Source organism: Lytechinus variegatus, chromosome 10, assembly GCF_018143015.1.
Source record: "Lytechinus variegatus isolate NC3 chromosome 10, Lvar_3.0, whole genome shotgun sequence".
In the NCBI taxonomy this organism is placed as follows: domain Eukaryota; kingdom Metazoa; phylum Echinodermata; class Echinoidea; order Temnopleuroida; family Toxopneustidae; genus Lytechinus; species Lytechinus variegatus.
This window is the reverse complement of record NC_054749.1, coordinates 8,264,492-8,288,056: the sequence shown is the minus strand read 5'-3', so window position 1 is coordinate 8,288,056 and position 23,565 is coordinate 8,264,492. Positions and strand designations below refer to the sequence as shown.

General features: G+C 37.0%; 1 protein-coding gene across 1 annotated transcript in view; it reads right to left on the bottom strand.

The window, feature by feature from the left end:
- Positions 1-23,251, bottom strand: part of LOC121422593 (enteropeptidase-like) — a 29,960-nt gene extending 6,709 nt beyond the window's left edge. Inside the window, exons 1-11 of the mRNA XM_041617742.1 lie at positions 23,230-23,251; positions 22,387-22,605; positions 19,432-19,779; positions 18,189-18,545; positions 17,090-17,443; positions 16,441-16,551; positions 12,836-12,948; positions 10,133-10,367; positions 6,443-6,635; positions 4,756-5,024; positions 3,861-4,003 (exon numbers count right to left, since the gene is read on the bottom strand). Of these exons, the coding sequence (XP_041473676.1) occupies positions 3,861-4,003; positions 4,756-5,024; positions 6,443-6,635; positions 10,133-10,367; positions 12,836-12,948; positions 16,441-16,551; positions 17,090-17,443; positions 18,189-18,545; positions 19,432-19,779; positions 22,387-22,605; positions 23,230-23,251 (2,364 nt within the window). The remainder of the gene's footprint in view (positions 1-3,860; positions 4,004-4,755; positions 5,025-6,442; positions 6,636-10,132; positions 10,368-12,835; positions 12,949-16,440; positions 16,552-17,089; positions 17,444-18,188; positions 18,546-19,431; positions 19,780-22,386; positions 22,606-23,229) is intronic.
- Positions 23,252-23,565: the final 314 nt, after the last annotated feature.

The window sequence follows — 23,565 nt, the reverse complement described above, 5'->3', positions numbered from 1 at the left end:
TGCTATTTGCTCACATTTTGCGAAGGAATAAGACGACAATGCTGTCAGTATTGTTATTGACTATGACCATGAGCGCCTCCCCCATCGGTCTGGTCTCTCCCAAAATCCATTCACGGGGGGCTTGACACCATCGTTGCTGATTGGGGAATTGATGAACGCTATGATAAAGTTGACTTTCGCATGCGTTCGGTATAATCGCTGTTTATGTTTTTACCAAGGCGGAAATGGAACGCGAATTGCATTATGGACTGAAGGTCATGAATAAATTAACCCGAGTCCAAACCCGAGTGCGTCTGCACCTACGAATTAGCGCGATAATTCGTAAATAGCGCGCTATTTTGCAAATAAACCCGAGTTGACTTGGGATTGCAATCTCGAGATTAATCCTACGAACTAGCGCGATAATTGCGTCTGTATTACAAACAATCTCGAGATTTTTCAGATCGGGATAATTTGCCGGATCAGAAATAGCGCGCTAATTTGAAAACTCGGGATGGTGCAGACGGCCCTATGGAGACCTCCCAGACATGCCTGCGTCTATTACATAACACCCCCAGGCATGCAGCAGAATGAAAAACATGAATCCCTTTTCTGTTATGAGGTAAGCCTTGACTTCCCCATGATTCGTCGATGAAATGTCGCTTTAATGTACTGTTTATATACAAACTGATGCTAATCACTTAACCCTTTTTAACTTGGGGCAGGGTCAATTTGACCCCCCCCCTCGAATTTCGCCACCACACAAAATTTTTTGACCGCACTGCTCTATGACTTTTTACTTTCAAGGCTTGCGCATCTTTTGAAACCAAGCTTAGGTATGCAGTTCCGAAATCAAGCAACATTTTGTTAAGTGCATGTCAGACTCACAATTGCTCAAAAACACGATTCTGTGTCAATGGAAATTGTGTTTTCAACAAAAATCATGACGAAAATCTCGCGTTTGAGGACTGTATACCCCGATTTTCCCTTATCATCAAATATCTTCTCCCAGTAATACAAATCCTATTGCCCTCAGGCATGAAATTTAAGTATAGAAACACCTGTTTCTTGACCTCGGTCCGAAGATAATTCACCCCAGCGTCTACGGTCACAGCAGGGGGCCACACACGATGGATTGCAATGTGTGTAGTTCCGGCGAGAGCATGGATGTATACACGCGTTGATAGAAAGTTTTTTCTTCCTTTCTTTCTTTCTTTCTTTCTTTCCTTCCTTCCTTCCTTCTTTCTTTCTTTCTTTCTTTCTCTCTCTCTCTCTCTCTCTCTCTTCCTTCCTTCCTTCCTTTCTTTCTTTCTTTCTTTCTTTCTCTCTCTCTCTTCCTTCCTTTCTTCCTTTCTTTTTTTCTTCCTTCCTTCCTTTCTTTCCTTCTTTCTCTCTGTCTGACTGTCTAATTCTTTTCTTTCTAGACTTATTTTCTTCATCCACCCCCTTTCTACACCTCTAAAGAACGTGCATTTGCCAATCATATCTGTAGTAAGGCCTATAAATGTCCTTTTCTCAAAGTTGAGGTGTAGGCCTATACATAGAACATTAAAATACAAAGACCAGCATTATGAATCTAAATGTTTGGATAGCATTTCAATGTTCTATTCATATCTATTCAGAACGTTTTCTAATTCACATGCGTTATTAGCAGGTGATCTTCTTTATCTTTATCTCCCATTATTGTTCTTATTTTGTAGGCCTATAGCCTGTGTATACGGTAAACCTCCCTCTGAAATACCTTTCTTGGTTTCATGTTTTCTTTCAGATTTGTTTCCACCCAGGCGCGCCGGAACACTTTCAGTTTTTTTTTTTTTTTTTTTTTTTGGGGGGGGGGGCAAAATCCCGAAGGGGGCACAATATTTTTGAAAGCGTGAGATACGGAAGCGATCGAGCGGGAGAGGGTGTGGTTGAGGGTGTAAAAATTGAGTGTAAAAGTTGCGTTTCTAAGAGCATTCAAAAATAAATTTCTTGAGAATTAAACAGTCTTGGGGTTCTTCGCCTGAACTCGCTCTCCAACGATGAACATTTTGACTTACAAAAAAATTAGCACAACATACCTAAGTTAGACATTTAATGGTGGAAACTAAAACGACCCAAAACAAACGGTGGAATGGATGCAGCGCACATGGGCAGTTTACCGGAGAACCACGTATGGTGCAATAATACGTTTGCGATTAAAAAAATAGTTACAGGCATAGTTTGTATTTAAATTATGAATAAGACTTTGGGGTAAAAAAATAATGATTTCATATTTTTGTGCATATTAGCAGCATGATTATTATACTTTGTATGTTGGTATGCCATTACTTCTATTTTTCGAACGTTAAGACTGTATCATTGCGCGAGTGAACCCATTTTCTTGCTGGACGGACAGAAACTATGCATGCATCGCAGTCCTTGCATGCTAAGCATACCGTAATTTTTATTCGCTTACTTTCCTTATTTCAAGGTCGATTTTCTTCGTTCGAAATTGAAAATGGACTAGCATTGGATGTCTGAATGTAATATGCCTTTGAAAACGTGTTTAATATCGAATACAATAATTTCATTCCGAAGATCCTTCTACAGGCAGACAAGTCTTACGTAATAGCGCAGCGTTGATTATCATTTCGTCCTTGGCTCAACGCTCATTTAGCTGGCCCGTGGTGGTGAAATCGAGACAAGGGGATTACCTGGCCAAGACGAGTTTATCGGGGTTGGAAAAGTTGTTTGAGATATTCCAAACACGAATCGGGGTATAAAACCGCAGTTTGCAGTGCGAAGTGAGGTCGAGAATCAAACGGGACATTTTCGTAATGATCGTAAATGTATGATTATTTTTACTTTCGATGGTTAATGGAATTTATTTTATGCTTTTTATACTTAGATCACAAAAGGGTACCAAAAAAAGTTCATTGGAAAAAAAAAACAAAGGTTCCAAGGAACAAAGAAATACATAGGAAATTAATTATGTTTTGACATTTTTTGTAGATATCTGTTAGAAATGTCAAAATTGATATTTTCATCAAAATAAGCATTTTATTAGCTATACAGGGTGTTTCTAAAATAAGGTAACCGAAGTTCAAAGATCAGCTATATCAAGAGTGCATGAGTTATTGTTGATACTTCTATTCTACATGACTGAGTAACTTATCAAATTTAATTTGACACCTTGCTTGCATCACAATTGTCATGGGTCACAAAGTAATGGTCCATCGAATGCAAAAGGTACAAAACCCATTTTTGCCATGTTTTGGGTTTTAATGTACATGCAAGAAACCAACTTTGTTGTAAGGTTGTGGTTTTATCACAATTTATTCCTTATAATTTTAGTAAAATGCTTTCCCCTGTTGACATTTTTGTGACTAAAGTTTAAATGACGACTGTCGATATCTTCAATCTCTGTTGAACATGTTATTCATCCATACTTATGTTAAACTCACCACAAATTTCATGTGCTTATTTGCATAATCAATTAACAAAAAAATATTTTTTTTGAAAATTTTACTATACAGTCTTGTAGTTTACATCCGGCTATATGTGCGTGCCAATTTTCGCGGCAATCACACAATCAGTGACAATCAGTGACCGAGATCTGAAGGTGGGAGGGATCAAATTGAACCCCCCCCCATATATCTCTAAAAAGATATTAAGCTGCCATAGCTGTGTACAGTGATCTATGTAGCTGTGCCAAATGCACATATAGTACCATGTTCACTCATGCATACCCCTGCAATAAACCTGGCACATGGGAAATATGTTACTGGCAAAATAAGGGTTAATATGACAATTACAGAAAGGATCAAGTTTCAAGTTTACTTTATTGATTTTGAATCCACACTGAGAGGAATACAATCATGAAAGATAAATTGTCATAATGATAGATCATGAAAACAAACCTGACAAGTATCTATTCCACCTCTTTCGAAACCAGCGCATAAAAGATACTGAGTGTCATAATCGTCAGGGATGTCATAGAGTTTTTTACAGTTTTCACCCTCAATCAACCTAACAACAGCTTTGCGTAGTGTGTCTGCCTCAACTGAAAAGAAACAAAAGACAATTTATTTTTTTATATATTGCACCAACACAGGTAAACGGTCATGATCAGGCAATGTTTTCCAGTGATAAAATAACTGTTTTCTTGAAATCATACATATGTAATTAGTTCACAGAAAATCTAAAAAGAAAATTTTATAAAACAATCATGCATCACAGTAAATGTTTTCAAGATTTTTGTACATATACTTTCTTTTTATGAAGTAAATTACCCATAATAATAGGTTCAATTCAGTTACACATAACACACACCCTTTCTATTTAAAAAAAAATTGATTTTTTTTTTTGTAGATTTTTTGTAGGCTTTCAAAGATAGCTTCTGATGTAGTTCTCTTGAGAGAGCTACTGCTGTGAGTAGTAAGAGATCAATGGCAGATTTCACAAAAAATAATATGATTAAATATTTGCTATAGCAAATGCTACTGACATCATTCAATTTCACTGGCTGATAGTACATATGTTAGAGAAATATTTCATTAGATATTACTATAAATCTTTAAGAAAGAGAACCAAGAGGTTGTTGCACTAAATGTTTGACAGCATAGGCCACATTGCTAGGGTTGCAACTTCTTTCCAAACATGCCACTTATTGTCAGAAGAAGCAAACTGAATGATATTTCTTTACTCTAATGAGGTCGTTTCTTTATTTCATTGACAAATCAACCAAACTTTGGCTACAAGCAGCAAGCAGCTGGATTCAATTTGATGATTTAAGTCAGTTTTAGTTAAGCCTACCGTGTTCAGTGTCACCCCAACCGGTGATGATGCACGTCGTGTAGTCTCCAAATTCCTGAAGCGTTTGTGAGAGACAGGCTGGTCTAACATACTCGGTGAAGGATACAGGCTCAGAAAGTTTAATCAAAGCAATGTCTGCATTCATTGTGATATCATTGTATTCAGGATGAATGAAGATGTCATCTGGAGCGATTGCAAGATGGTGCTCCGAATGAATTGACAGATGAAGGTCTCCCATGATGACTGAGTCTAGTAGATCAGTTATACCCCTGTGGATCAAGTTTATTTGATATTAAGTGAGACTGGTCATCATGGCTCTGTAAACGTTACCGCACATCTTACGATAATCTGATAATCCCTTTTGGAATGAAACATTATTTGATGCAAATATCAGGACATTGAACATCTTACTGTTTGAAGTTCTAAATCATTGTACAAATGCTGTGTTCACATCTGTGACAATGCTACCATCCTCATTAGAATAAAAGTCATATCAATCATACGAATGGCTACAATTTCAAACCATTTTGACCTTTACTCCTAACTAGAGACTTGCAATCATCCAAATATGTTTTAGTAGTCTTCTTAGTTAATTTGAACCCCACATAAAAGATACTTTTATTCTGTAACTTGTATAACTAATGAATAAGCCAGTTCTTAGTTCCTTTCTGCGCATGATCAAATGATTCTACGCATGATCAGAGGAAGGTCATTTGTACTCAAGTGACAAGGTGGTTTAAAATCTAATGAAATAAGCACCAACTTTGATGTCTCCATTATTCATGTATTCTTTTGAATAGTAGTTTTCACTTACATCCACAAATAACAACAATGCGTCCACGAACGACTGGTATTTCACAGTTTGCCAAGTACACTGTGCAACATGCTACAATATGCATTCAAAGTAGGAAAGCAACAAAAACCTTCTTAAAGTGTTAATTGGTGTGCTATTCTAGTCACCTGGTCTATTCAATTTCTTCATCCTGCTGTGTAAGGCAAGCTTATGTAATATCTTGCTTTGAAATCTGCCTATCATAATGAAAGAAATGAAAGGTCTTTTGACAAAAACTGTCCATGACGTAACTACGAACTGGTCTATTAAAGGACAAGTCCACCCCAACAAAAAATTGATAATCGGATGTAAAATAAGAAAGTTATGACATTTTAAAGTTTTGCTTCAATTCACAAAACATTTATATGCACATCCTGATCGGTATGCAAATTGGCAGACTGATGACGTCACCCACTTACTATTTCTTTTGCATTTTATTATAAGAAAAATGCAATATTCTACTTTTCTCCTCCTTGTCTAGTGAAACAAAATTTTATTTCTCCTGAACATGTGGAATTACCATTATTTTAACAGTTTATGGTTAAGTTAAGTTGGTTCTTATTGTCAAATTTGTAAAAATTGAAATATTGTATTATTGAAACAATAAAAAACAAAAGAAATAGTGAGTGATGGACATCATCGACTCTCTCATTTGCATATCACTGAGCTGTGCATTTAATTGTTTTGTGAAAAATAAGTGAGACTTAAAAATGTCATAACTTTCTTATTTACATCCAATTTCGATGAAATTTGCAGCGTTAGGTTTGTTTGATTTTTCTCTATCGATTTAAATTAACAATTTTTTTTTTGGGGGGGACTTGACCTTTAAGGTAATGGAGCATCTCAACAACATACCAAACACAATGAGCAGCAGTTACAACCCAATCTGATGAGATGAGTGTTGCTCCACAGAATTGACCATAATCCACAGAGTACAGATAAACCATCCAAGGGAATTCCCCCTCCTGTGCATTGACTCCGCCCACAATCCGAGGCTGGTAAGGGTTAAAGGCTGGTCTTGTTCCACAAAGTGATGTATTCAAAACATCTATATTAATAATAATATATAAAATTTATGAGTTGCCGAATTATCTAGTTGCCTACATGTATTCAATGGCGCACTATATACATGTATTACCCCGGCTGTAGCTCCAGCTGCTAGAGGCGCCTGGTGCATTCAAGGAATTAATCCTGCCAGGTACCCATTCACCTCACCTGGGGCGAGTGCAGCACAGTGTGGATAAAGTTCTTGCTGAAGGAAAACACGTCACGGCTAGGATTTGAACCCACGACCCTCTGTTTGAAAGACGAGAGTCAGAACTACTAGACCATGACACGCCCTGTACTATTAAAAACAAAATAAGATAACATCATTCATAATGGTACTTATGAAGCACCCCGTGTTAAAGTTTACTAATTTTGCAGAATTACGCAGTGAGCAGTTAAAAATACTCCCTGAAACTTATTTCGAAATGCCTGATTGTACCTTTTATATCACACCCGGTCAGAGAGTTGGAACCTGAATTTGAAATGCTATTGTGGCCCAGTGGATTAGTCTCTGAACTTTGAAACAGAGGGTCATGGTTTCAAATTCCAGACGTAAGGCCATTTCCTTCAGCTAGAAATCGATCTACAATGTGCTGCACTCAACCAAGATGAGGTAAATGGGTATCTGTGATTGAGCTGCAGGGCTTGTAATCACCTTTGAAATTGAGGGCCTAATTCATTATGATTTCATGCTTCTTCAATGATTGTGGAAATTGTGCTATTCTGGCCTTCAATGTCTCTTAAACGAGTGAAAAGAAATGAATGAATAAGCCAATTTTGTGCAAAATATTTTAGCATCAAGAAAACAAGTTACTTCATTTTGTTTAAAATATATATACCTGCACAAATTGATTTTTCTTGAGAGGATATCCTGGCACTTACATGTAATCAAAACTTCTTGACATGGCATGTACAGAACCAATCATTCAGAGACTCATTCTGCATCCATTTTTAATTTTTTGTATGATATGTTATGATATGTCTTTAAAGTGCTTAGATAAGGAAATAATTTTCATTATTATCATCAAAATTAAACTCAATCATTAGGAGACTCATCCTGTAATAGTGAGAAGAATTTGATGTCTGATATTATAAGATATCTTTAAAGTAATTAGATAAATACAATACTTTCAATGCCATTATCAAATTAAAAAAATCATAAAGCCCAAGTCACATATAGAGCCTGGACCACCCCTGATGACCAGGGATCTGATCCGGGATGGTCCGGGGAGAGATCCGTGTTGGTGCCTTGGGCATCCTTGGTGGTCCGTGATGGTCCGTGGTGGTCCTTGAACGCCCGGGAGGCCAACACGGCAGTTTTTGACTGTCAAAAACATCCGGCGTCATCCGTGGACTGCCAGGTTGATAAGCAATCCGGGATGGTCCGTGTAGCTGACGTGTTGGTCTGTGTAGCTGACATGTAGGTCCGTGTAGTTGCTGTGTAGGTCCGTGTAGCTGCCTGGAATATCCTTGGCAATCCGTGTTCCCTTTTCCCATCAAATCTGTACAACGCTAGTTATTTTATGAACTTTTCAGTAGTTGTTAATTAGTTGACACAAGCATGCTTGATTTATTTATGATTAAATATTCAAAATTAAATTTGTTGTTCAAGATTTAAAGTACTTACTCACTACTTTTAAAACAGTAAACTGTGTTATATAAAAACAGCGATTTCACTAGTTAAGGAAGTTTGGAGTTTTGATTTTTTTTCAAACAAAATAATATAATGTTGCGACAAGGATGAGAAAAATAAATAACTATCTAAAGAAATGAATAAATATCAGCTCATTATTATGAGCAGATTTTCATTTGCCGTGCTGGTCAATATAGCTGCCGTGTTGGTCCTTGAGCTGACGTGTTGGTCCATGTAGCTGACGTGTAGGTCCGTGTTGCTGACGTGTTGCTGACATGTTGGTCCGTATTGGTCCTTGTAGCTGACGTGTTGGTCCGTGTTGCTGACGTGTTGGTCCGTGTAGCTGACGTGTTGGTCCGTGTAGCTGACGTGTGAAGCTGTCGTGTTTACAGTCATCTGGGGCAAAACTATCCCGGACCTCACCGGATCATGCCGGTATTGCCGTGTTGATCCGTGAGGATCCGTGTCTATATGTGACTGGGACTTTAGGAGACCCACCCTGCACTGTTTTTTTTTTAATTAGATATCTGATGATATGTAAAGTGTTAAGAGACAGAAATACTTTTATTACCATAATCAAAATTGAATGAAATCATCAGGAGACTCAATTTGCATTGTTCTTAACATTTTATATCCATATTTTGATATAGATTTGAATTGCTCAGAGACAGAAATATCTTCATTATCATTTTAAATTTTTAGACAAAACCACGAGATCCCACCCCCCCCCAAAAAACAAGTGGAATGCCTCTGGCCGTCTCACCTGCATCATGCGGTTCAATATAGCAGCAGTGCTCGCTTTGAATACTACTCTAACTCGCACAAGATGTTCAGTGATACATGGTTACTCTTATTTCCCTTTTTAATGAACGAGACCAATAAACTTACAGAGATATGATGGTTATTCAACAAAAAACCCCAACATGGCGACGGTCAAGTTCATTGACCTTACATGACCTTTGACCTTGATCATGTGACCTGAAACTCGAACAGGATGTTCAGTGATACTTGATTACTCTTATGTACAAGTTTCATGAATCAGATCCATAAACTTTCAAAGTTATGATGGCAATTCAACAGATACACCCAATTCGGCCAAAGTTCATTGACCTTTGACCTTGGTCATGTGACCTGAAATGCGCACAGGATGTTCAGTGATACTTGATTACTCTAATGTCCAAGTTTAATGAACTAGACCAATAAACTTTCAAAGTTATGATGGTAATTCAACAGATACCCCCGATTCGGCCAAAATTCATTGACCCTAAATGACCTTTGACCTTAATCATGAGACCTGAAACTTGCACAAAATTTTCAGTGATGCTTGATTACTATTATATCCAAGTTTCATGAATCAGATCCATAAACTTTCAAAGTTATGATGGGAATTCAACAGATATCCCCAATTCGGCCAAAGTTCATTGACCCTAAATGACCTTTGACCTTGGTCATGTGACATGAAACTCATGCAGGATGTTCAGTGATACTTGATTAACCTTATGTCCAAGTTTCATGAACTAGGTCCATATATTTTCTAAGTTATGATGACATTTCAAAAACTTAACCTCAGGTTAAGATTTCGATGTTGATTCCTCCAACATGGTCTAAGTTCATTGACCCTAAATGACCTTTGACCTTGGTCATGTGACATGAAACTCTAATAGGATGTTCAGTAATACTTGATTAACCTTATGGCAAAGTTTTATTAACTAAGTCCATATACTTTCTAAGTTGTGAAGTCATTTCAAAAACTTAACCTCAGGTTAAGATTTGATGTTGACGCCGCCACCGCCGTCGGAAAAGCGGCGCCTATAGTCTCACTTTGCTTCGCAGGTGAGACAAAGAAATCATATTCCTACATGTACCTCCATCTGGTCCTGTGCACCTGCCAAAGAAATCTTCTTCAGTCTCGGGCAACAAGTCACAACCCAGCGGCCAGTCCTCTCCATACAGGGTCTCGTAGCTTTCAGCACATATCTCCACCCTCTGCAGACAGGATGACTTGCAACGCCGGAGGGTGGGGCCATGGTGAAGACACTCGGGGAACAACATGTTACATGCTACAATTTCGCTGAATAATTGAGGGCAGCTATCTGTCACCTGTGATAAGATGATATTGATGAAGAAACTTAGAATTCGCAAATTTTGAGGAAGTATCATGGTGCAGTAGTTGTTAATTTTCTACCCAGGTGTTAAATGGGTATTCAGTAGGATCTGAAACCCTCTACAGTGTGCCTAGCAATCAAGTCTTGGAACTCTTTTTGCTTGTTGGTATGCTCCACAGTAAGTGAGGAAATGAAAGGTATTGAGCACTAAGTAAATCTAATTATTAATATTATTTCTTTTATAAGAAGGGTACATATAATTCCATAAACTTTGTACTTCTGACCAGTCGCGGACCATGACCCGGACGAGACAAAGCATGGGGGCACTGCATTGTCTGTGAACAATGATGTGCCCCCCCCAATGCTTTGTCTCATCCGGGTCACGGTCCGCCACTGCTTCTGACCCCATAGGTGGGACCTTCATGAAATTTTTTGTCTCTGATTTCTGGTTTTTAGTCTGGAATGATCTCAAATGACCATGACTTGGTTAGTTTATGAAGTGAAGTAAAACTTGAGAGAAATGGGGTTCTGACGTACGAAAAAAAGGTTATTTTACAGAATTACCCAGAAGACATTTGATGATGATAATTTTTATTTCAAGACATGATTTTTGTTTTACTTACAAAATCAATCAAAACTTGCATAATTAGACCTTCCATAAGTCAAGTATTCACTTCAGGCACTTCTCAAGACTAGTTTAACATCTTGCCACTTCTTTATTTCAATACAGAATTTACAGTATTCTACTCAGTATTTCCTTGAGTAAAATACCAAACCATCTTTGGTATTCAATTGTATTTTTGGCTAAAATCAAAGTCAGCTGCCTATGGCTTAAGTCTGGCTTGCATGCAGTTTACAAACGTGATACACACGGTCGTACCTTCTCCGCACAGAAGGATGCATCATTGCGCTTTATTTGGCTCAAACTTTATGTTACAATGGTTGTTAGATTTGGCTTGATAAAGTAAAATACATGAAAGTTATCTGAATATAGGTTTAAACAATGTGCTTAGCCAAGTAAAATGCTCAGTAACATACCTTCAAAAGCAAAACTGAATCGAACACCAGCCCTGAGCAATTTGCTTGCGTGAACGTGATGGAAATCATTGTCTTTTTGATATGTTCTTTTACCCATGTGCGATGACAATGTTTAGAAAGTGTGTTCTTTATATTTTCATCCGGTCATTAAAGCGATGAAATAGGATTCAAAAAGGGTATCACAATGCCAGTCTACACTCTGTGAGTTAGCAATAGAATGAGAAAGTGATGGCAAAAAAATTGTGATAACAAGTGCAGCGCCTCTGGCAGTCTCACCTGTATTACGCAATTCGATATAGCAGCAGTGCTGATTTTGAAAACTACTGTACTTATTTATAAAAACCACCATTTACATTATGTAATGATACAATATTACATTCATTGACCCTAAAGGACATTTGACCTTGATCATGTAATTGAAACTCAGGCAGGGTGTTCAGTGATACTTGATTACCCTTATGGCCAAGTTTCATGAACTAGGTCCATATACTTTCTAATTTTTAAAAGCGGCACCTCTAGTCCCACTCTGCTATGGAGGTGAGACAAAAACCGGGTTATGTGAGCTGCTGACTGTGTAGTAGCATAGTGTGAATTAACTCAATATGGAAAGCATGAATTGACTAAATAGGGAAATAAACTTGCTTCAATATACCCTACACTAACTAGTGTTCATTCAAAACACCCCGAACTAACTAGTGTAGGTTAGTTATCTTTGCCCTGCAAAATATTTCAAATTTGCACATTTGGACAAATAAATTTGTAATAAGTTTTCTCTTTCCTTTATACTGGAGAAGCTATTAATGCATACATTTGTAATTCCGAAGCTTCGTTATTCCGAAGGTTCAGATATTCCGAACGTTCATTATTCCGAAGGTTCGGATATTCCGAAGGTTCGTTATTCCGAAGGTTTATTTCCGAAGGTTCGTAAGTCCAAAAAGGAAATGAGGTTCGTAATATCGAAGGTTCGTTAGTCCGAAAACGTAATGATTAACGAACCTTATTTCGTTTTCGGACTAACGAACCTTCGGAACAACGAATCTTAATTCATTTTCGGATTAATGAACCTTCGGAACAATGAACCTTATTTCATTTTCTGACTAACAAACCTTCGCGGCACATCAAACCTTATTTCGTTTTTGGATTATCGAACCTTCGGAATTACACCACAAATGCTCGGATTAATGAACCCTTTTACATATTCGGATAAATGAACATCGAGGTATAGGCAATTTACATGTTTCGGAATTACGAAGTGTAACCAGCTATATTAAATGGTGAAAGTTCTTGGGTAGCATCTATACAATAATTGTCAGCATTTATGGTGCAATATGGAAGTCTAAATAAAAAGAAAATAAAACTGTCATTATTATCCCCCAGAATTAATTCAGCATGCAAAGAGTTAAAATCTTTTGGGAGTATACCTACCTTCACTAGAATACTCTCTGCCTCTGCTAAGCTGGTAGCATGTTGGTTGGGGAAATATGTCATGTTGTAAGGCAGGAGAAAACTACATCCTTCAGGCATAGCAACACAGATGGCTGCAGACACACAAAAATATAATATACACTTAAAGCTAAATGATAGTAGTTGCAGTAAACCACTAATTTCGTGAGAAAGTCTGTAAAATCAAGGTTAAGTATGACTATATCATCATGGATCTAGATCTGGTACAGTTACAGAAAATCTAAGCTGAAATACGATCACACTGAAGATCGTCAACACAGATATAGGCACACATGGGACAGTGTATTATTATTGCTGGAATAAAGAGCCAACGGAAGTGACAGAATCCACGCTTATTTTGCTTATTTCTCAACAATTACACAATTTCTTCTAGAATCCTTTGGCACATATTGTTTATTCATACAAACAGACACTTGGGTGGTCATTATATTAGATTCTGTAAAAAGTCATTTTGAGATCGTTACCAGAACTGGAATTTATCTTTAATTGTGTGAGCGTCCTGGTCTAGTGGTTATGACTCCTGTGTTTCAATCAGAGGATGTGGGTTCAAATCTCAGTCATAGTGTATTTTCCTTCAGCAATAAATTTACCAACATTGTGCTGCACTCAACCCAGGTGAGGTGAATGGGTACTTGGCAGAATTAGTTCCTTGAAATACACAGGAGGCAACTCGAGCTAAAGCTGGTGTAATATTAATACTAGTGCACCTCAACGTAGATTGTTTTTTAGATAGATGGCGCTATGTAAATGCCTATTATCATAATATTGTTAATTACTCATAACTTGTACATTATTCGAGGTATTTAAATTGCTCTATAATTATGCACCATACACTCCAGCACTATGCATTTCAAGGAATAAATCCCTTTCAGGTCCCCATGTACCACTCCAGGGTTGAGTGAAAAAACAAATGCAATGCCTCTGGGGGTCTCACCTGCATTGTGCGATTCAATAGAGCACGGTGCTGACTTTGAAAACTACGATTAAATAATTATTCACAAAAAACACCATTCATATAATGATACAATACTACGTTCATTGATATTTGACCTTGATCATGTGACCTAAAACTTGTCAGTGATACTTGATTACCCCTATATCCACATCTTATACACTATATCTATAAACTTTGAAATTTGTGACAGCAATCTCATAATTACCTTCAAAATGGCCAAAGTTTCAAAGACCTTCAATGACCTTTGACTTTGGTCATGTGACCTGAAACTCGCATGAGATGTTCAGTGATATTTGACAACTCTTATGTCCAAGTTTTATGATCTAGACCAGGGATTCTCAAATGGTGGCGAGTGCGCCACTTATGGCGCACCGAGCCTTGCGGAGTGGCACTTAATTGAGAGCCGGTATAAGAAAAGTAAAAATAAGGAAAAATAAGGGAGAAGAAATGGTTCTTTTAGTAACCTGGAAATAACGATTAGGTGATCATTTTCATATAATCATTTTTAATAAAAGAGGAAACAAAAACTCTTTACTTGACACATTGCTAATTGATTTCCTCAAATTTTGTCTAATTTAGCACTCGATAACCCCTATTATAGAGGATCGATGTTGTTCTTTTTATTTATTCTATGCTATACAAAGTTTATGTGCAACACAAGTGATTTGAAAACCCCGTTTGTAGGATTTCTATTTCAACGGCGAGAAATTTTGCATTTCCAGAGTATCCATTTTGTTTAAGAGTTAAATATCAAATAATGTGATATTCAAAGAGCATCCTGATCATAAGGGATTATGAATTTGGGACATAACAAGCAGAAACTTTGTTTCCGGAGCCGATTAAAATCCGAAGTTGTAAAAGTGAAATACATGTATGCTCAGATGTATTGCCTGCATGCACTCTTGCTTAACGCAAACTGAATGAATGATACTGCACGTGAGTTGTAGAGAGAGAGAGAGGGGCAGTTTGGTTTAGTGCAGTGCAAGGCCTAATTTTCAGCCCTTGCAAAATCAGGAAACGTAACTTCAGCCACTGGCATACAGATGGGGTTCGGGATTGGGGGGCCCCAAGTTTTTCACAGCCAAGAAAAAAAAGAGAAAAGGAAAGGGAAAGAGTGGAATATTGTATCATCTTCTTAATATTATGTCAAAATATAGATTTTTGTATTGAAAAGTTAAATGTTTTGCTTCAGCCAATAGATCTGGTGCAGAACATTTTGAACTAGTGGAATCATTGGTATGTTGTGAAAAAGTCAATGGTCGTTTTTTTTATATTAATATAGTGTAGTTTGTATTTCTTCTGTTGATATTAATTAGAGCACCTCTGGGCCTCCTCGACCCCACCAGGGGCCTCTGGACCCCCTCTGCTGATACATTGCTGGTTTGTGTAATGGATAGTGGAGCATTACAGATTCTCAACAAAAATGTGGCGCTTCAAAAAAAAATTGAGAATGGCTGAACTAGACCAATATACTTACAGAGTTATGAGAGTAATTCAACAAATACCCCCAACATGGCCAATGTCCATTGACCTTTGACCTCGGTCAGGTGACCTGAAACTCGCACAAGATGTTCAGTGATACTTGGTTACTCTTATGTCCACGTTTTATGAACTAGACCAATACACTTACGGAGATATGATGGTAATTCAACAGATACCCCCATCATGGCCAAAGTTCATTGACCTTTATCATGTAACCTGAAACTCACACAAGATGTTCAGTAATACTTGATTACTCTTATCCCCAAGTTTCATGAGTCAGATGCATAAACTTTCAAAGTTATTATGGTAATTCAACAGATACCCCCATCATGGCCAAAGTTCATTGACCTTTGATCTTGTTCATGTGACCTGAATTGCGCACAGGATGTTTAGTGATACTTGATTACTATTATGTCCAAGTTTTATGAACTAGACCAATATACTTTTAAAGTTATGATGGTAATTTAACAGATACCCCCATTCTGCCAAAGTTCATTGACCCTAAATGACCTTTGACCTTGGTCATGTGACGTGAAACTCATGCAGGATGCTCAGTAATCCTTGATTAACTTTATGACCAAGTTTCATGAACTACATGTAGATCCATATACATTCTAAGTTATGCTGTCATTTAAAAAAATCAACCTTCAGTTAAGATTTGGTGTTGACGCCATCGCAATCCGAAAAGCGGCGCCTTAAGTCTCAGTCTGCGATGCAGTTGAGACAAAAATTGTTTAAAGCCAATACTTTATACTCAAACATAGACAATAAACAATACACTCTCGCAAACCTTTGATACCATAATACACATCCACAAAAGAACACATTAAAATAAACTGGCCAATCAATATAATTTAATTGTTAAAATCTCCAGGGCTCTTTTGAGAATTTTGGGAGCAAAATTGCCCCAAGACCCTCCTATATTTTCTTTTTCGCTGGGTACTAGGATCCATGTCAACCGGTCACGTTTACTCTGCGGCCACCATACAGCGAGACAAAAAGAGCCGTTATAACATTTTTTGTACCTGCTACATATAGATGGTTTGAATGAAAATGAATGAAATGCCTGTTTTCGATCGCCGTACGGCCGCCGTAGAGCAAATGTGACCGAGGTATTAGCGATACTTACGACAATGTTCCTCATCAGTGAAATCCTTGCAGTCATTGTATCCATCGCATACAGCTTCCATTGAGAGGCAATGTCCATTAGGACAATGGAACACATCTGCTGCACCACAGTCTGTAGACAGAATAAAGAAGTTAGAAATGATCTAATGCATAGGCATATATTGGAAGTACATAACCCCAAAATATCTTTGTATATATTGTCTAATACACGTACCTCCTTGAATATTGGTGTCAGGAGAGAATGAAACGATTTTCTTTATTCTATTCATTGCTCTAATATCTTTAGATATTTGACATGATACATGTCTCAGGTGTATTTTAAACCACTCCTGTGAGTGTTAATAGCACCATGCAAACCGTAAACCATCAATAATGATATTCAATCTATTCTTGCTCGTTGATACTTAAACCTTATTTCTCATATTATGTCACTAAAATAAGGAAGAAAAACACAGGTTTAAAATCATATTACTAGTATGTCATAAAGCAATTGCAAATGCTAGAAAATATAATAACATGCCTCTGTTCCTACTTTATGGGACACACGGCTTATATCTAAATAAACATTATACATATGTGCAAGCTCTGAATTACCATTTCCCACTGGAAAGTGGTAACACACGGAATGAGTAAAAATGAACAAATCTCACCCGGCCTTTCAACAGTTCTAACTTCTACAAAGAACCCAGATGCCTCAGTTGATTCAAAATCAGGTCTAAACATTATCCAGGCTTCATTATCATCAGAGACAATATCACTTGGAGTAATAAATCCAGAGAGTTCTGCAAGTCGGATGCCCGCATCTGGAGATGGGGATTCACCAGTTCCGACAATCACCATGTCTCGTTGAGATTCGGTTGCAAACCTTGCAAACCGGAAGTAGAGTCCATGTTGGGGAGGTGCGGTGATGAGCCATAGAAGAATTTGACTGTTAGGATAAGTCATTGGGTAGTTGGGTGAGGTGATGTTCAGGAGTTTCCCGCTTTCCATAGTGACGAAATATTCTGCATAAAAAAAACACAATGACAAAAAATGATGACATCAAATACCTCAACAAACAATTTTAGCAGAAGTGACCCATGTAAAAGTGAGTATATAACAGGACACAGTAAAGATAGCAATCAAACTATTTGGGCCCAAGTCTGTCATGCCAGCACACTGAGATCAGACTGATGTGATTGTTATACCAAAGTATGTTTCATCCATTCCGGAGTTCTGACGAACAAGAGTAAACTAGCAGTTTAATTGATGCTCATAAATCTATCTGAGGCCAAAAACAGTTTACCTCAACTTTTTTTACATTACTGAAATTGAATTCAAACCTTAAATGAATTGGATTATATAATTGGCTGAGATATGAAAGGGGGGGTCAAATTAGTACCCCCATAAAAACCTGGGCCACGTCTTACACAAAGAGTTAAGATTAACCCGATCAATCGTAACTCTATGGAAATCCATCAGTGTCATAATTTTTTCTACGAAAAATATGCACAATGACCTTTGTATGCAGAGAGAAGCAGAGTGAATTTTCAAGAAAACAATGAATACATGAATGGACATCATATTAGAAAATATTTTGAACAAAATGCATAATAGATGTTGACGTTGCTGGCCCTCCATAGTTGCGATTGATCGGATCAATCATGACTCCTTGTAAGAAGGGGCCCTGATCTGTAATAGCTGAGGTTAATTATACGCAGTTCATAATTATTGATAAAGACTGATCAGAATTATTTCCATAGACCAGACCTTCAAAACGCACTGGGTAAATTGCTATGACGAAGCCCTGTTCTCTGAAGGTTAGATCACTTTTAAAAGACACCCAGTACTGAAGAGATACCCCGGTGACGCTCTGAAGCAGATGATGTCCAGTCCAGCTTCCCAAGATGCTGCTTTCATCGGTTGGATCGTGACCAGTGCCGATAGCAAGTCTCTCAAAAGAGTCTTCGATGTTGATGACGTCAATATCAAAGCGAGCTCCATATTCCTCAGGTGCTGTAATGGTCCACAGCTGAGACACATCATTCGGATAAACATTTGGGAAGTTCGGTGACGACATGTAGACTACATTACCAGGTACAAGGGTAATATCTTCTCGAACATTGCCTGCAAGAGATATAGAGATTTAAGAATGAAAAAACTTGTAAAACTAGTGAAGCTAAACACGTCAAACAGGATTATCTCAGGGACAAAAGATATTAAAATAGTTCTACTAAGTTATTCAATGGCAAACATATCACCTTGTATTCACTTTCATCATATAGTCAATATACAAGAGGCAGCTGCCTAGCAGTTCCAAGACATAGCGTGTGTATGCTGTGCACAGTTGATATCTTCCGTAGATGTGAAGTTAGCAATGCCATTGTCCTGCAAAAAGTCAGGCCAATCAACACCCCCAAAAGCAGAATCTTCAATACTTAGGAAAACATCCAAAATTTGTTAAGGTAAGCATGTTTTTAATGATTTATTGGGGGGGTATTGAAAGAAATTAGGACCAAATATTAAGGGGGGCATAATATTTACGTCCCTAATCTTCAAAAAAAGCAGGGGGTACATCCCTTACCCATCCTCCCAGGATTAACATTTGTGGGTATTGGTCAAGAACAACCAAAATATAGCAATTTACAATGGAACTGATATCAATAACAAAAGTTACATTAACCTGTTGACTTCTAAATTTTGCAATTCCTATTGGCTTGGTACAGAGACTACCCGGGGATGGTAACACAAAACTTAGCAATGATCACAGAACAATTTTTCTATGCTTGATTCCATTGACAACAATTTACAATCAATTGTAAAAATCAAGGGTATGATCAATCGCTAACCTTTGTGTTACGGGACCCTGGTTCCTGAAAGCCAACGGGTTAAAAAAGTATCGCGTTCATACGTACATCTAAAATATAATAATCAAGACTACAGTCACAAAAGAATATCTTCAAGGTAATTATTTTTAATATACAGGATATAGACCTCTTTAAGACGTGCATACCATTGTAAAGACAATCAATAAACTGGATGTCATCGACGCTGATGAATCCCAGGGGAACTCCTTCCAGTCTTGCCGTGATGATGAACCATCCTGCAACACCCAGCTCAAATTGCCCCATGAGCCATCTGTTTAGAACCTTCCCTGGTAAACTCCACACAATTTGCCGTTCAGTCGCGCCCTCTACCACGAAGTACACAGTGAGATCAACGACATCACCACTGGATATGTAGTAATAGAAAGTAAAGCACTGGCGGGCGTCGCCCTGGATTCCAGGGAACTTGCTGCTCGACAGTCCTGCGATGATTTCAGGTGAAATCCCAGAATCCTCAACGTAAACGTAACTTCCACCTGTATGGAAAAACAGTACACTGCATAAAAGAGGCTTTGAAAACTTGATTTTGTCTGCACACTGGTCCAAATCACTAGCACTGCTTTTATCAGATAATTGCCACTTAATCTAGGCCCACATTGTCTACTAACCAGTTTGGCTATACCTATTTCATTCAATGTCCATTTGATGTAACTATTTTAGTCTGTAAGATGACACAACCTTTTTATGAACCAAATTTTTATTTGATATAGTGCAGAAAAGTAAAAAGACAAAGTGGAAACTAAACGATCTGGCCATTAGAATAGAATTTATTTCAATATGTCCTTTAACGACAATTAGATTAACTTGGTATTAGGCCTTGAGTGGAGACTGAGCAAAAATTAGTCCAAGTTAATAGAAGACAAAATTTATTTAGCCTAAAAAAGTACATTGTACAACAACTCTTGTTGGAATGCTCCAAAGAAGTGGATGAGCCACAATCCCATTGCTGGGGAAATAATGTATCTGTAAATCGCTTAGAGATGTTGTTGCGATATGATGCTATGAAAAACTGAATTTCAATATCATTATTATTGTTATTACAGATCTCTACATCTCTGCTTAGTCTTTAGTAAGTACATATCATAAACTCAATCACCAGGGGGGTGTTTCATAAAGCTGTTAAAAGTTAAGAGCAACTTTAAGAACGACTGGTGTACCTTTCTTATGCGCTAAATAATGTGAATAGCATTTACCACAACAAATAATCAATCATTCTTGAAATCACTCTTACAAGCAGCTACATGAAATGGCCCCATGGCCTTGTAAATGATTAAGTCAGTATGTGCATTCAATAAGCATGGCCACCTAGCAAAAATCCAACAAAGAATCAGCAAATAGAGTTTTTTTAGATAATTTGAAAATCATATGGCTAGTGGCAAAAATAATGGATAACTTGGCAAAACTGATGACCCAAGTATAACTGTACAAATAGAATATAAATAGAATGCTTATGTGAAACATGTTAAGAGTCACAATTATCTATAACTTAGCAAAACTGATGAACTATCAATAGTAATAAATTGAATATAGAACAACTTTAGGAGGAGATGCAAAGGAGAAAAAAACATTTTGATTGAGGTTTTACTCAAGCATGAGGCAGGCATACCATGTAAGATCTCAACAGTAAAAGAAATTCTTGTATCCCTTTATTTGGCTGGATTTCACCCAATCATATAATAAGCCAATTGTCTAAGCTTTTATTTTGAAGCTCAACATGATCAAAATTTATGATCATGACAGTTCATCTGGTTGAAAATGACAAATTATTTAACTTTTGCTCTGAACAGAATCTTGAAGACTTACCTCAAATTTTTTGGCTATTGACTGAAGCCTTTCTCAGCAAGATGACCCGATTGGACCGCGGTGACATAATGATCAATGCTCAGGTCATAGGCATTTGGAAGCGTGTTTTGCCAAAAATTCTGAGGTAACTCTTCAAGAATTTTTTTCTCGTGTTGATATTAAAAGTTTAATAATTTGTTATGACTGAAATGTGCCATGTACAGCCATGGGAACTTTCTGTGGGTTACAAGCTGGACGCCTCCCATCCCATGTCAATGGAAAGTTGGGATGATTTTGCTCCAAAATAGGAATAAACAGTATTTTCCACATTTACAGTTCACCATATCAAAACAGAAATTGTCAAATTAAGAATGCACCATTTCCATTTCAGTAATAAGATAAAACTAACAGAAAAACAGTACAACGAAATCAAAAGCCTGTGAAATGTGAAACTAATTATATATATTGTTGGTGTTTTGTCTATTGATTTCAATGTAAAAGAGTAACAATATAAAAAAATATCAGAAAAAACAGTATAATGAAATCAAAAGGTCGTGAAATATGAAAGTAATTGCATTTATTGTATGTGTTTGATTATTGATTTTAATGTAATAAATACCTCTGATGAGGACAAAAAAAAATATGCACCATTTCCATAAGTTTACCATCAGCCAATCAAACTGACGGATTTAAAGGGGAAGTTCACCCTGAAGAAAACTTTGTTTTAGAAATAGAAAAAATAGTAAAAAATTATTGGTGAAGGTTTGAGGAAAATCTGTTAAAGAGTAAGAAAGTTATAAGAGTTCAAAGTTTTGGATTTGTGACGTCATAAACGAGCAGCTGCCCCATGTGTTATGTAATATAAAATGCATGAATTTCAAATTTTGTATGGTTACTGATGACTTAATTTTGTTTTCTATTCATGATCGGGTGCGAAATGATTTGTCTATTGATAAACAAAAGGCACAGTGAAAACCATGTTCAATTTCCTGTGAAAATGACATCTCATTGATTTTTTACCATTCGCTATGCAGGAATGCTGCTCGCATATGACGTCAGAGATCAAATAATTGAAATTCTATTAACTTTTTAATTATTTGATGAATTTTTCTCAAACCTTCGGCAATATTTTTTATTTTTTCTGCTATTCTTACAATAAACTTTTTGTCAGGGTGAACTTCCCCTTTAAGTAGCTTTAAACTATCATTACAAATTTGTTATTACAACAAGTGTAATGAGACAGGCCCCAGGGTTGTCAAAGATATGCTAGGTGTCTAATCACTGATTAAAAAAAAACTTACTTTGGCTAGGTTCAGTGTGATCAAACAAAGGCCCAATGAAGAAATACGGCTCACTTCCAGTGAACCTATTCCAATCAACGGTGTCTATGAACTCAACTTGGGTCCATCCACACAAATCAGTATCAAAGTTGCATTCTATACTGGTACTAGTAGAGAGAGGAACTTGACGATCGATGTAAGAAGTGGTGTTATCTTCTCCGAAGAAAGCAAAGGATAAGTCTGTTTTAAAAGAATACAGTATAAAGTGGCTATTCATAGCAGTAAAACGAGATTGTTGTTTCATCTTTCAAAAGGGAAATTGAAATGCTGACTTAAATGCTGACATCAAAACTGTAGAAAAAATGAACCAAAACATGTTGAAATTTTGAATTATTTTCATGGCACTTTATATAGAGTATAGAGCTACATATACAACTAAGATATAATATAATATGAAGGAGTTTGTTTGTTTGGTGACATGACATTTGCTCCTGTGACAGTTGCTCCGGTCTTAATATCTCAGAGGGCATAGGGTTAGAAATAGAAGTGCAATAGAGTTTTTAGTTCAGAAGAATGTAAAGATTAGGATTAGGGTTGATTTGGTTTGGGAGGTTAGATTTTGTTTGGTTTAGCATGCACATTTTCCATCAGAGCCGGAGCAAATGTCATGGAACGGTTTGTTTGCATCATGTTATAGCAATTTTATGACATGGAATAAGAACAGAAAGCCTTGGTTCACCTGTATCTTTTGAAAGCCAATCAGAGCTCAAAAATTCTCATGCAATATTTATTCCTCTGATATTTATTCAATTGATTTTTATTTTTTTCATTTTGCTCTTCATATTTACAGGTAAAAAGACTTACGAATGTGTTTTCCCACCAACATTTGTAGATTGTGTTTTACTTGCTTTTAAAGTCAATGTCTGTGTGCACTGCACATGACATTCTGCAGGAAGGTGAAAAGTTGAGTGATTTTTATAACTTACAGTAAACATCATAGTATGCAATTTTATTCATGAGTCCACTGTTTGAATAGTGGACACATGAATAAAATAGCATGGATATTTAACCACAGCAACAGAAGTCAATTTGGCCCACTGTGACAAAAGAGTGCATTAGCATTGGATATTTTTAAATATACTTGGTAAATAGCATAATTTATAAAGGAAATCTGCATAAACCATGGGTTCAACCAATGGT